Here is a 14,938-nt window from a genome sequence, read left to right on the forward strand (position 1 = left end):
AAAAGTCAAGAGTAGAGCAGAGGCCAGACTGGTGTAGTGCGTGACATCACAGCACTTGAGAGGCTGAAGCAGGAGGATTGTCATGAGTCCAGGGCCAGCCTGGGGGCAAAGGATGGGAAAGGGAGAATACCAAAAAGCAGCTCCAGGTTTTGGCAATTTCTTTGCTCTCCCAAAGCCTCTAGTCCTAAGTACTACAAGAAGCCAAAAGCACTCACCAGTAAGTGTGGCCAAGCCATGGACTTTCTCCAAGGTCTCTAGCACCTTGTCAAGTGAAATCCATCCAGTTGCGAGGATGTGATGCTCACTCGCCACGGCCTGATGGAGATCGAGCCGGACTGAAGTTTCTTGAAGGTAGTGCAAGAAAAGGGACTCTGTGTGCACTACAAACTGGGAGGTGAAATCATAGAGGGGCTGTGGCCCAACAGAGAATGGGGTGCAATGGGTTTCAAAATCGTAGAAGGAATAAGTGCAGAAGGTAGTAGGCTGAGCATCTCCAGCCTGTATGAGGGCACCGGGTGTCAGGAAGGCCTGGTGGATGTGCAGTTCAAAAAGATTCTCATTTTGATGCAGCAGGGAAATGTCCACTTCATCCTCACCTCTGTGGCCTGGCCTTGACTCCAGACACAATGACGGTTGCCGAGTGCCATAAGCAATATCTTTGAGCTGCTCTACAGGGGGAAGAACACTGCCTATGCATTAAAAGGTAGAGAGCTCATCCTTGGGGTACGGAGGATAAGTGGGAGGAACATAAACCGTGGAAGGCCAAGCTGAGATTATTTCAGAAAGCACAAAAAGAAAAACAACATGATGACAACCAGAAGTTTTGAATTCTCAAGACCAAATGCCCACTGCCTGCCTCATAGGAAAGGCCAAGGAGGGGCAGGGAAGGGAACACTGCAATCAGGAGATACAAGGCATCACACTAATGACATTAACTCACATCAGGGGCCTGTGGATTCATAGGTTACTCTCAAACTGTGTTTCCAAAGGATTGTGCCGCTAGCCTTCGAAAGAGTAAGAAGCGGCTGTGTTCATCACTTCATCCCTGGCTACCTGGAAAGGCTGCCTAGAGCCAGCTCAGTTATGAGCTTGTTCTCTGTCCAAACATTGATCTCATTACAAGAGATCAAGAAATCCACCTTGAAACAAAGGGTAATGAGTTTAAATGTAAGAAAGAAAACTTAGAGGAAAGAGGATGAAAATGCTGTCAGTGGGATGTAAGACCTGGAGACCGACAGAATCTGCACATTGTCCCCAAGGCCAACAATGAGGACATCTGAATCCTTGCAGTGTGTTGATGGTGAAAACCTTACTTTAAAAGTTAAATCTAGCCGGGCGATGGAGACACAGGCCTTTCATCCCAGCACTTCAGAGGCAGAGGCAGGCAGATCTCCGAGTTCAAGGTCAGCCTGATCTATGGAGTGAGTACCAGGACAGCCAGGGCTATACTGAGAAACCCTGTCTCAGTGTGGGGGAAGAAGACAAAGAAAGAGTTAAATCAAAAGAATAAAAATTTTCTGAGTATATCAGAATGTTTATTTATTATTCATTTGTTTATTCATTTAATTGTTTGTTTGTTTATTGGCCTGGAGGGATGGTTCCATGGCTAAGAGCAAGCATTGCTCTTCCAGAGTTTCATTCCCAGCACCCATGTCAGATGGCTCACAGCCGCCTGTAACTCCAGCTCCAGGGGCTCCAGCCTTCTCTTCTGGATTCTGAGGGCACCTGCACACATGTGCATATTTCCACACCGCCATAAATGCGTGCGTGTAAGTGGAACTAAAACGAACTCGTTTGTTAAAGAATGGGATGTGCTGGTAGCTGAGAGCTGGGCCGGTCAATAAGAACAACGGCTGCCCTCCCGGAGGAACTGAGCTTAATTCCCGTACCTACAAAGTCACTAGCTCATCACCGTCTGAAACACCAGGTCTATTGGATTGACACCCTCTTCTCATCTTTGCAGGCACAAACATGGTGCACAGACATACATGACAGCAAAACACCGATATAAATAAAGATTGTTTAAGATTTATTTATTTTCATTTTATGTGCTCTGCCAGCATATATGTATGTATACCCCATGTTTTCACAAGGACAGAGGAGGTTGGTGGATCCCCTGGGACTGGAGTTACAGATAGTTGTTGGCCTCCCTGTGAGTTCTGGGAACTGAAACCAGGTCCTCTGCAAAAACAACAGCTGTTCTTAACTTCTGAGCCATCCCTGCAGCAGCCCCGGTGTCTTCGTGTGTGAGTGTGGGCAGGAGAGAGGCTATCAAGATGAGACAGCAGGTAAGTGTGCTCACTGCCTAAGGACCTGAGTTTGAATCTGTAGAGCCTACAAGAAGGAAGGAGAGAACCAGTTCCTGCAGGCTGTCCTCTAATCCCATAAGTGTGTCATGTTACACACACACAGTATATAAATGCTTTTAAAAAAGAAAAGGAAATGTGGTACTGAATGCCCATTCTCTCAGGACGAGGAAACAGAAAGGAGGATTGCAAGTTTGAGGCCAGCCTAGATTATACAGCAAAAGTCTCAGGTTCAGTGGTGCACGCCTTTAATCCAAGAATTTGGCGGGCAGAGGCAGGTGGATCTCTATGAGTTGGAGGCCATTCTGGTCTACAGAGTGAGTTCCAGGACAGCCAGAAAACCCTGTCTTGAGAAATCAAAAGAAAAAACAAATGACACAACTAAGTGGTATACGTGGGAAAACTATTCTGCCTTGGCAGAGGTCAAAGCACAGAAAATGAAAGCAGAAACCTTCAGACACAGGTGAGGGTGTTTGCCCAGAGGAGTCAACCTTCAGACACAGGTGAGGGTGTTTGCCCAGGAGGATTCAATTGAAGGGAGGATCACCCTTTTTTTTTTCCCCCCTCGAGACAGTTTCTCTATGTAGGCCTGGCTATCCTGGAACTCACTCTGTAGACCAGGCTGGTCTTGAACTCGCAGAGATCTGCCTGTCTCTGGCTCCCAAGTGCTGGGATTAAAGGTGTGCACAACTACCACCCAGCAGAGGACTGCCTTTTTATTTGGCAGCAGCCTTACCAAACTCTCACCCTGGTGTGGTAAGCCCCACACACCTCCAGTGCTGTGCTCACGAGAAACTGGCTTATGACTGACTGACTCTTTTGCCAGAAAAGAAAATCCAGTCCACAGTGGCTCCTCCTATGTTGAGGATAGTGACTTGTGTTCTGCTTTAAATGTCAGACTGTGGTGAGTTTGGTGAGGGTTAAGTCATGTCTCCCAACACTGAGCATAATAACTAAGCCTGCTTCTGGACACTCAAGGTAGAAACCAGACCCTGTTCCTGAACTGACATGAGAAGACAGCTCCCCTGCCTCTGCTAACATCCTTGTATTGCAACAGAGATTTTAGAGAAAAATCACAGGAAAGAATGACAGAAAATGAGTGACAAAGACCTATTACCTGGCAAGAACTGCCTTTGAGGCTGACAGGCTTGTGTTGGAGAAATGACTGACAGGAAAGGAGACCATCACCAGAGAGTCACTTAGGGTGACCTGGAAGCACCACTGGTCCTGTTGAAATTCTCCAGAAAAATCAGATACTTGGCACTGGAGAGATGGCTCAGAGGTTAAGAGCACTGGCTACTCTTCCAGAGTTCGAGTTCAATTCCCAGCAACCACAGGGTGGCTCACAACCATCTGTAATGAGATCTGGTGCCCTCTTCTGGTGCACAGGCATGCATGCAGACAGAACACTGCATATCATAAATCTTTAAATCTTTAAAAAAAAATTAAAAAGTCAGAGACTCACACTGATCAGATGAAGAGAAAGGAGATTACAAACCGTGCATCAAAACTACAGAGATGAGCTGGGCAGTGGTGGTGCCTTTAATCCCAGCACTTGGGAGACAGAGGCAGGCAGGGGAATCTGTGTGAGTTCCGGGACAGCCAAGGATACACAGAGAAATCCAGTCCTGAAAAATAAAACAAACAAACAAACAAACAAACCCCACAGAGAAGAGAGGAAGAGAGCAGGAGAGAGAGTCAGGAGGGTCCCTGTCAGTCATGTGGCATCACCCAAGACAAAAACAAAGTACTAAGACTTGCCAGATGCTGGAAGGCCGTGGCTTCTTAAAATACCTTCCAGTTGCTTTATGCGGCAGTTCTTGAGATCTAGGAGGTGATTCAGCCTCTCCACTTTCTCTTTGTGGTCCCTATTTTCGTTATCAGCTTTTGTCATCATTGCCTCTAGCTCCTCCTGAAAGAACAGAAACCAGGGGAAGGAGACCACCACCTCCTCAGCAGGAGGACATGACCCAGGAGGAAAGCTAAGGTTCCTCAGGTCTGCATTTGCAGCTCCCTAAGGTCTTTGGGGAGAGATGAGCCTAGAAGTCCAGCACTTGCTATTTTGTGAGCTGCACCTTAGCTGACTTCTGGGCCAGGGTGTGTGGGCATATGGGTCCCCAACTTCTTCCATGGGCAGGACATCGCTAACCACCAGCCCTAGAAACCTGGGCCTTGCTTGCTTCCCTGTGCGTGTGTGTGTGTGTGTCCCTGTCCCTTTCCTGGGCTGTCTTTCCTCGCACCTGATAACACACGTTGATTTTGCGCTGCAGGAAGAGCATGTCTCTGGTCTTTTCTAGTTCCAGTGTGGTCTCTGCGTGTGATACTTGCAACTCGCTTAGCTTCTGGGACAGGTTGTTTTCTTCTTGAGTTTTTGGTTCACTGGACTACAGAGCGAAAACAGAGAGGAGAGCGAGAAAAAATACGACAGGTGCGGTCGCCACCTTCTCTCTAAAGCAGCTATGCAGAGCTGTAAAAGGCCAGCAGCCAGCTTCCTTCAGGTTTGTTGCATTCCACAAGGGTGCTCTCCTCTCCCCACCCAGGCCTCATCAGTGTGTCAGTGCACAGGATGACAGTGCTCAGATGGCTTTGGAGAGTGGAGCGATGACTGCAGGGGCAAGGTGCTCGCTGTGCCAGTCTAATGCCTTGGCTTCAGTCCCTGAGATAACTCCAGAGTTGCCCGCTGCCCCGCCCCGAACTCCACACATGCACCATGGCACATGTGCCCACACAAACTTGTCATATACACACAAAACGATAATGAATAAAATCAAATGGCAGCTGGCTCTTCAGCCGATCATCTCAAGTTCGAGTCTAAGGAATCTAGGGACAGGAGACAGGGCTTAATGGGTAAGAGCACTGCCTTCTTTTGCAGAGGATCCAGGTTCAACTCCCAGAACCCACACGGCAGCTCACAACTGTCTGTAACTCTAGTTTCAGGGGATTCAGTGTCCTCTTCTGACCTCTGTGGGCACTGCACGCATGTAGCACACATACATACATGAAAACAAAGCACTCATATGCATAAAGTAAAAATAAAGAAATCTTTAAAAATGAAACAACAGGACCAGAAAGTTGGCTCAGTGAGTAAGAGCACTTACTGCTCCTCCCGGGGGCTGAGGTTTGTTTCCCAGCACCTGCGTGGTAACTCACAACCATCCATAACTCCAGTTCCAGGGAATCTCATGCCTTCTGTCAACTACCATGGGTACCAGTACACACATGGTGCACAGACACACATGCAAACACAACACTCACATATTAAATAAAATAACTCTTTTTTGAAATTTCATGAAAATAAGGAGTCTACGTCTGAGCAGTAAGACATGGGGGTGCTGGGTGGGGCTCACAAAACTCTACCTCTCGGTCAGCCTCACGGCACTGCCTGGCCCCTTTAGTTTCTCCCTACCAGAGACCTCTCAATAAAGTCACTTCTTTACCTCTCCCTGACATATCTGTTGGAGCGGAGTGGGCTGACCATGCGGTTCAGACAGCTCTTCCAGAGACAGGGGCGCCGTGTCTGTTGTCTGGAGACTCTCTTCCTCCCATTTATGTTCGTGACAGATGTTGGGGACTTCAAGCTTCAGATCTTCACCTTGAGCTGCTGAGAAAAGGGAAGCAGAGAACAGAGATCAGTTATTGGCCAACACTGAGCTGAATCAAGTGTGATCTGAAACAATGTTTCGCTGTATGGCTTCACGCTTTACAGAAAAGCAATTCCCTCTGCTGACACAAAAGGACCTCTAGCCTGCTGAACCTGTCAACTGAGGCGACACTTGTACTTCTAAGCTGAAATCAAGACGGTAAAGAAGAACATCCAAGAATTGTGGAATGGAGAGGGAAATGAAAACAGGACAGTTGCGTGGCTGCCTGGACAGGCCAATAGTCCTTCTGGTCTGGATGGGGGTGGCGGGGGAATGCAAATGGTGAACACCAGGGTCTTATCATTCAAAAGCACTCCACCAACTCAACTATATGCCCACCAAATATTACCTTTCTGATAGCACAGTCCAAGCCAGTCTCTCACCAACTTCTCTTCATTGTGACTCTGGCCATCCGTGGCCATCCGTGCCCTGCAGCTCCCATCTCACACCCACCCTGACTGAGGGGAGACTGGGGGTTATGTGCATGTCTCAGGAAAGGAAGACCACTGCTGTTCAGGGTGCAGAGCACATGAGAATTCCTCGGATCTTGTAAGACTTAGTTTGAACTTTATGTATACCACAAGGTGCTTGGGATACGTTCCTAAGCTTTCTTATTTTATGGCTTCTGCCTGAAAGCTCCTTTGTTTGTTGACACAAGGTTTCTCTGCGTAGCTCTAACTGTCCTAGAACTCATTTTCTAAACCAGGCTGGTCTCAAACTCAGAGATCCAAAAGGAATGCACTACTGCCCAACATGAAGGCTCTTTCTTGTTGCTTTGTTTTGTTTGAGACAGTCTCACTAGCCCAGGCTAGCTTCAAACTCTCCATCTTCCTGCCACATCCTGGAAGGCAAAGGTAGGGGCCTTGTGTCATCTTTCTTTTCCTATACTTTCTTATTTGAATATATTAGGATCGAAAGACAAATTGAAAGACTATACAGCAGCATCTGAGGCTGGATGAAAAGAACAGTCATCTTCTTGACAGTGTTTAAAAGTCTTTTAAACAACCGGATGGTAGCCGTGTACACCTTTAATCCTAGCACCGAGGAGGCAGAGGCAGGCGGATCTCTGTGAGTGTGAGGCCAGCCTGGTCTATAGAGTTCCTGGACAGGCTCCAAAGCTACACAGAGAAATCCTGTCTCAAAAAAACAAAACAGGGGGCTGGAGAAATGGCTGAGCAGTTAAGAGCACTGACTGCCCTTCCAGAGGACCTGGGTTCAATTCCCCAGCACCCACATGGCAGCTCACAACTGTCTGAAAATCCAGTTTCAGAGGATCTGACACCTTCACACCAATGTAAGATAAATAAAGATAAATAAATCATAAAAAATTTAAAAAAAACAAAAAAAAACCAAACAAACAAAATCCCCAGCACCAAATCAACAGGAAAAAGAGACAGGAACTAAAATTTTGTTAGTAGGAGCCAGGAATCAATCAAGAGTAGTAATTTGATTCTCAATTTCAGACATCAGGTGGAAAAAAGCAAAACAAAATAAAGAAATGACTGATTTTTTTCACTCATCTCAGAAATGACCAAATTAAAAACAAACAAGGAAATTCTCTCATTCTCTCTCTCTCTCTTTCCTTTTGATATTTTGAAACAAGGTCTCACTCTGTAGCCCTGGTTGTCCTGGAACTCACAGAGATCTGACTGCCTCTGCTTCTCAAGTGTTGGGATTAAAGGCATGCACCACACTGGATGAGAAATCTGTTTTTAGCATGACCAATAAAGTAAATGTTTAAAAGCAATAAATCAAAAATTGACATCATCCCAAATAGGAAGAGATACATGGAGCAAGACATGCATATCATGTGTGCAGGTGCCATAACTTCCTGGCTAAATAGACCTACCTGCCCACACTTTAATTTTAGTTATTGATGGCCCACAAAATACGGGGTCATGTGGGGAGACTGGAGACTGGAGGCCCAAGTTCCCGTCTCCCAAGTCACACACAGAGACTGCACTTGAGAAAGCTCCTTTCCGCCTGACCCACCTTTCTCGCTGGCTGCCTGGAGCAGGACTTTTGTTTCCTCCAGCCCAGGGTCCAGCTGGTCTTGCGGCGGACAGGCTTCCTGCGGTAGCTGCTCTCTGGAGAGCTCCCTGCTCCAGGGAGGCGGATGACTGCTCTCCAGCAGGCTGAGAAGCGGAGGCGTGGTGTCAGGGGGCCCCTCCAAGGGGAAGACTGCGGTGTCTTTGTTACACAGTTTCAGCATCTCTGGAACCTAGCCGATCATTCCTTTCTCCACATGTTTTCTCTGCCCTGGCTTTATTTGTAACTGTCATTTGCCAACTGCTTTGGAACTTTTGGGTGGCATTGAGGGTGGTTCGGTGTCCCTCCTACTTAAGTCTCCAGGGTTCCACTGTGCAAGCACCCCAACCATTCATTTCTCTAGGAACTTCTCCAACATGATGGCTTTCTTTAGGCAGCCAGTGTGTCAGACATGCTGAGACCCACTGAGTTAGAACTGAGAAACAAGATCTTTCTTTTCTCACCTTATCCCCCATCTGCCTTTGCCAATGGCTATGTAGAGAACACATATCTTTAAACTATTTACTATACTCAAGAACAAAACTGGCTGTTTAACACCTGTACCTCCATTCTGCGGTATTCAGCTGTTAGGCCTGCCTTGAGTAGAAAACAAGCAAGGTCAGGTCCTAGTAATGGAATGACACTGACGTTAAAAACTTCTTGCCCACCCCCCCAAAAACAAAAGACACTGAGACACTGTGTTTGGTCTATTGTTGAGCACGGTGAGGGGGGGGAGGTGATGAGGACACACGGAAACTTGACACAACACGCAGAGGCAGGTGGAGTTCAAGGACAGCCTGGTCTACAGAGTGAATTCCAGGATAGCCAGGACTACACAGAGAAATGCAGTTTCAAAACAAAATTAAAAAAAAAAAGAATTAAACTGGGTGGTGGTGGCACACACCTTTAATCCCAGCACTCAGGAGTCAGAGACAGGCAGATCTCTCTGTGACTTCAAGGTCAGCCTGTTCTACAGAGAAAGTTCCAGGACAGGCTCTAAAGCTACACAGAGAAGCACTGTCTCGAAAAACAAAAAAAGAATTAAATAAAGACTTCCTGGCCAAGAGTGATGTCTCATGCCTTTAGTGACAACCCTCAGGAGGCAGAGGCAGGAAGATTTCTGTGAGGCTAACCTGGTCAACATAGGGAGGGAGGCCCTATCTAGAAAAACTAACCTGCTGGGTTGGGTGGACAGTGAGATGGTGCAGTGTGTGTGGGTCCCTCTGTCAAGCCTAACAACCTGAGTTCAGTTCCCAGGTACACATGGTAAAGGAAAGAACCGACTTCCGAAATCTGCCCTCTGCCCTCCACATGTGTGCTGTGACATGTGCTCCTCCTAATAAATAATTGGGAACAAATGAGAAGAGGCGGGTGAGGACCAGTCCTTCTGCGGCTTCTGGGACTCAGCCAGTCTGAGCCAAAAAGACTGAATGTCTTTTTTTTTTTTTTTTTTTTTTTAAATACCTGGAGGGACAGCCGTGGGTGCTGGGAACCTAACTCTTATATTTTTGGTTGTGAGCCTAGCCTTTAATGGCTGAGCCATCCCTCCAGGCCTTTTTTTTTTTTGAAAACTAGTGAGGCACCACCCCAGGTGGGACACGATGAATGTCTTTTAAATGTCTTTAAAAACAAAAATCCTGGGAGCTGGAGTAGCCAAGAGACTTGCTCTTCTTGCCAGGGACCTAGGCTCTATTCCCAGCACTCACGTCGTGATGCATAACCATCCATGACTCCAGTCTGAGGGAACCTAGCGCCCTCTTCTGGCCTCTTCAGGCACTAGGCACACGCATGGTGCAAACACACATGCAGGCCAAACACTCATACACATAAGATGAAACAAGTAAGTCCAAAACAAATTTTGAAGAAAAAAATGTTTTTGTTTTTGTTTTTGTTTTTTTGCTTATTTGTGTTTGTTTTGTTTTTTTTTTTAGCCGCAGACCTGTGGTAGTGGTGTCTACCTTTAATCCTAGCATTTGGGAAGTGAAGGCAGGAGGATCTCTGAGTTTGAGGCCAGTCTGGTCTACAGAGAACTCCAGGACAGCAGACAACAGGTACTCAGAAGAAATGCTGTCTCAAAAAAAAAAAAAAAAAAAGCAGAAAAAAAAAAGAAAAGAAAAAGAAAAAGGAGGGGGCTGGAGAGATGGCTCAGTGGTTGAGAGCACTGGGTTGTTCTTCCAGGGCACCTAGGTTCAGTTCCCAGCACACACATGGTGGTTCACGGCCATCTGTAACTCCAGTTCCCTGAGTCTCCAGAGGCAAAGACACCCAGGCACGTGTGTGGTATATATGCATCCATACAGGCAACAGATCCAGATGCATAAAATAAAAATAAGTTTTTTAAAAAGGTGTTTTTTTCATGTTTGTTTGTTTCTTCAAGACAGTTTCTCTGTGTATGGACCTGGAACTTGCTCTATAGACCAGGCTAGCCTCTAACTCACTGAGATAGACCTGCCTTTACCTCCTGAGTGCTGAGATTAAAGGCATGTGTAACCGCCACCCAGCAGTAAAAATTAACTAAATAAAAGTGATAAAAGGCCTAGAATGAAAGTGAAGGAGCTCACTTCACAGTCTCAGCATATTAAAATGTACAAGCCAGGACAGGTGAGCACACCTGTATACAGCTTGCCTTTCCTTTGAACATTATTATTATCCCTTTGTTTATTATTTTTCGTTTTGCTCTTTGAGACAGGCTTTCTCTCTATATAGCCCTGGATGTCCTGGACATCACTCTGTAGATTAGGTTGGCCTTGTGGCCTCCATCTCTGTCTGCCTTTTCCTCTGGAATGCTGGGATTAAAGGCATGTGCCACCATACCTGTTATCTGTTTAAAATTTGTAAGGCTCCATGATTCTATCATAGGAAACAGTGCTTTGGGAGCAGACTTTGTACTTACTTTTGCACGAGTCTGTCATAACTATCACTCAGCAATTTCCGTTCATTTTCCAAATCTTCAACTCTGACCTGAAACTAAGAATGACAGAATCCTTGAGAGCATACTCGTCTTGCATGTTATGGCATGGGCTTTTCTACACTGGCTCTACAAGTTGTCATTTGACAGACTACCTGTCAGTGGCACACACCTTAAAACCCAGTGCAGAGGCTACCAGTCTAGCCTACAGAGTGAGCAAGTGCCAGGACCTCCAGGGCCACATGGTAAAGCCCTCTCTCAAAAAACAAAAACAAACAAACAAAAGATTGGAGCTAATTGAAAGAAGGCTGAGTGTCAGGTGTGGTGGCGCATGTCTTTAATCCCAGCACTCAGGAGGCAGAGGCAGGAGGATCTCTGTGAGTTCGAGGCTAGCCTGGTCTACAGAGACAGTTTCAGGACAGGCTCCAAGGCTACAGAGAAATCCTGACTCAAAAAAAACAAAAAAAAAAAAAGAAAGGAAAAAAGGTAGGCTGAGAATTTTATTGGCGTTAGTGAACTCTTTGATGTACGTTTTCCTTACATCTGTGTTCCTACCATCATGGCAAAGCATCATGGAAGATGAAAGTGGTCAGTAAGACGGCTCAGGACATAAAGGTGATTGCCACCAAGCCTGATCCTCAGAACCCACATGACAGAAAGAGAAAACTGACTCCAAAGTTGCCCTCTGACCTCCACCCTTGAGTTGTGATCTATGTACCTGCATATACAGACACACACTAAACAAACATAATGAAAAAGGAAGCAGCCAATCCTGGTGGTACACACAGTTAACCTTGGCACTCAGGGGGCCGAGGAAGATCACAGGAAGATCTCTGTGAGTTTGAGGTCAGTTGGCCTACATAGTGTATTCCACACTAGCCAGCACTACACAGTGAGACCCTGTCTCAAAAAACAAAAGAAAAAGAAAGAGAAAAGACAAATGAGTCTAGAAAATAGAGAAGTATAGATTCTCAAATGTTGTAATCATCTAAACTATGTGCTTTAACCACTTTTGAGGCTCACTGTTCTCATATAAAAAATTAAGTAGCAAGGCTGGAGAGATGGTTAGCAGCTAAGAACTCCTGCTGTCCTAGAGGACCTAGGTTTGATCCCCAGCACCCACAGGATGACTCACAAACATCTGTAACTCCAATTTTTAGGAGATCTAATTCCTTCTTCTGACTTCAGCAGACAGCAGACACTCATGCAGTGCACAGATATCCAGGAAAGCAAAGCGAGAATAGACGGAAAAGAAATGGTTTTCATGGAATAACCATATTGTTGCTACGATGCTCTCTTTTGGTTTTTTGTTTGTTTGATTGGTTTGGTTTGTCAAGACAGGGTTTCTCTGTAGCTTTGGAGCCTGTCCTGGAACTAGCTCTTGTAGACCAGGCTGACCTTGAACTCACAGCGATCCTCCTGCCTCTGCCTCCTGAGTGTTAGGATTAAAGGCGTGTGCCACCACCGCCCGACTCCAATGCTCACTTTTTGCCATCTTGAAGTTAGAATGCAGCAGTTTTCATTAAAATAAAAATGCCCCCCTCGTGTTCTCAGGCTTGGTCCCTGACAAACGTTTGTTTGTTTGTTTGTTTGTTTATGATGTAGCCCAAGCTGGTCTCAAGCTCACAAAAGACCTTGAACATCTCATCTTCTCGTTTCCTTTTTTAGATTGCTGAGACTACAGATGTGCATCAGCACCACATGTTTGAGTGGGGGCCTCAGCGGGACAGAATGAATTCAGAGATCCCCCTGCCTCTGCCTCTGCCTCTGCAGTGCTGGAACTAAAGGCGCCACACCTGCTTTCATGCCATGCTGGGGACCAAATCCGGGGCTTTATCTGTGCTAGGCAAGTACTCTATACAAGAGCTGTTATTTACCTCTTTCAGAGTTGTCTGCAGGACAGACACATCTCCCAGCTGTGTCCTCAGGCTCACGACCTTCTCGCTCTCCTCCATTAGCTCTGCCTTGAGCTCATTCACTTGGCTGAGGAAGGCGTCACGGGCTGCATTCAGTATTCCCTGATTCTGCAGACAAAGGGAAATTCCTCTAGGAACGATCAAATGATTCAGTAGGAATGGTCTCCAGACAGCAGCAACTCCAGCATTCTTAGGCAGAGGCCACAAAGAACGACTATGTGGGGGGTTGAATATGAAAGGTTCCCATGGGTTTATATATCTGAATGCTTCGTCATCAAGGAGTGAGTACTTGACTGGGATTAGGAGGTCCAGCCTTACTGGAGTGTGTGTGACCTTGTGAGAGGAAGTGTGTCACTGGCAGGTGGGCTTTGGGGTTTCAGAAGCCCAGCCAAGCCCAATGGCTCCTCTCTCTTCTCCTGTTGCCTAGGGATCTGGATGTAGAACTTCTCGAACACTGTATGTGGCTGTGTGCGGCTACTGTTCCCACCACAGTGAAAGCTACCACCACGATGACAACGGCTCAACCTCTGAAACTGTGAGCAAACCCCAGTCAATGCTTTCCCTTAGAAAAGTTGCCATGGTCATGGAGTCTCTTCACAGCAAGAGCACACTGACTAAGACAGACTTTGAGGACAGTAAACAACACAATGTCGAGCCGCCGTAAAGAGACCTTGCTTTTCTCCTTAGCATGTCTCTGTGAGCACAGATTTCCCCTTATGCTGGACTGAGACACTGTAAGTCACCACTGGAGTTATAATTTTTCCAAGACCCAAATTAATCCCTGGCTCTAAGTTAGGTGTCATTTTCAAAAACTGCCTTGATTTTCTAAGATATTTGGATGATTTCTAAAATGATAATTGTCCCCTTGCTCCTCGGAAAATACTATGCCAGCTCTTGAAGTTGTGAGCTGTTTTCTGTGATTGCTTCTGCTGAGACCCAGCTGAGCTTCTTGGTGACCTTCAGTCACAGGCATTTACCCAGTTTTGTCTGGACCCCATTCATAGTAGTGAGTATGCTCAAAGACTGGAGAACACCAGAGTGTCTGCAACAGACACAGGATAACTCATTGCTTATCAAAAGAATACTCCTGGAAGTTTTTGAGTGTTATAATTTGCTGTGATAATAAGCTAAAAAAATACCACTCAAAATATTTCTCAACTCAGAAATTGTGTTTCAATTTTGCTCAAAACAAATATAACTTGTTACAGTAATAGCGTAATTCATCTTTTTTATTGATATTTATTGAGCTCTACATTTTTCTCTGCTCCCCTCCCTGCCTCTCCCCTCCCCCTTTTAATCCTCCCCCAACATAATTCATCTTATTAGAAACAATATGACCAAAAAAATAAGAGAATGGAAAAGAAAAAAAAAAAAAACAGCGTCGGGCTGTGGTGGCACACGGCTTTAATCCCATCACTTGGGAGGCAGAGGCAGGCGGATCTCTGTGAGTTTGAGGCCAGCTTGGTCTACAAGAACTAGTTCCAGGACAGGCACCAAAGCTACAGAGAAACCCTGTCTTGAAAACCAAACAAAAAGAAGAAGAAGAAGAAGAGGAAGAAGAAGAAGAAGAAGAAGAAGAAGAAGAAGAAGAAGAAGAAGAAGAAGAAGAAGAAGAAGAAGAAGAAGAAGAAAGAAAGAAAGAAAGAAAAAAGAAACAATAACTAATTTAGATGCCTTAATTCTGCTATCATGTAACCTGGAGAAAAACATAGATTTCTTTGGGTTTGATTGCTCTGATTACTAAGAAACAAATTTAAAGAAACTTTATTAATTACCTTTTGACTGGGCAGGGGTCGCACACACCTTTTATCCCAGCACTTGGGAGGCAGAGGCAGGTGGATCTCTGTGAGTCTGAAGCCAGCCTGGTCTACAGAGGGAGCACCAGGACAGTCAGAGCTGTTACATAGAGAAACTCTGTCTTGAAAAACAAAACAAAATAAAACTGTGGAGAGAGATCCTTATTGTGGAATATTGGTTTATGCTGTGAAGATGTGTCTTTGCCAAGGTGTCTTCTGATTGGTTTAATAAAGAGCTGAATGGCAAACAGCAAAGCAGGAAAAGGTTAGACAGAACTTCTGAGGACAGAGAGGAGTCAAGAGACAGACATGGAGAAAACAGAATGGACAGCATGGAGATGAG

The 14,938-nt window shown here is 45.8% G+C and overlaps 1 protein-coding gene across 4 annotated transcripts in view; it reads right to left on the bottom strand.

The window, feature by feature from the left end:
• Rpgrip1 (RPGR interacting protein 1) overlaps positions 1-8,248 on the bottom strand; it is a 32,432-nt gene extending 24,184 nt beyond the window's left edge. Inside the window, exons 1-5 of one of the 4 annotated variants that reach the window (XM_087911870.1) lie at positions 7,940-8,248; positions 5,744-5,907; positions 4,547-4,690; positions 4,068-4,218; positions 216-668 (exon numbers count right to left, since the gene is read on the bottom strand). In XM_087911870.1, the coding sequence (XP_087767996.1) occupies positions 216-668; positions 4,068-4,218; positions 4,547-4,690; positions 5,744-5,907; positions 7,940-8,159 (1,132 nt within the window). In that variant the 5' untranslated portion in view covers positions 8,160-8,248. The remainder of the gene's footprint in view (positions 1-215; positions 669-4,067; positions 4,219-4,546; positions 4,691-5,743; positions 5,908-7,939) is intronic. The other 3 variants (XM_087911869.1, XM_087911867.1, XM_087911868.1) reach the window with 3 other exon arrangements.
• Between the last annotated feature and the right edge of the window lie 6,690 nt (positions 8,249-14,938).

This window comes from Myodes glareolus, chromosome 12, assembly GCF_982192425.1.
Source record: "Myodes glareolus chromosome 12, mMyoGla1.1, whole genome shotgun sequence".
NCBI classification, from domain to species: Eukaryota; Metazoa; Chordata; class Mammalia; order Rodentia; family Cricetidae; genus Myodes; species Myodes glareolus.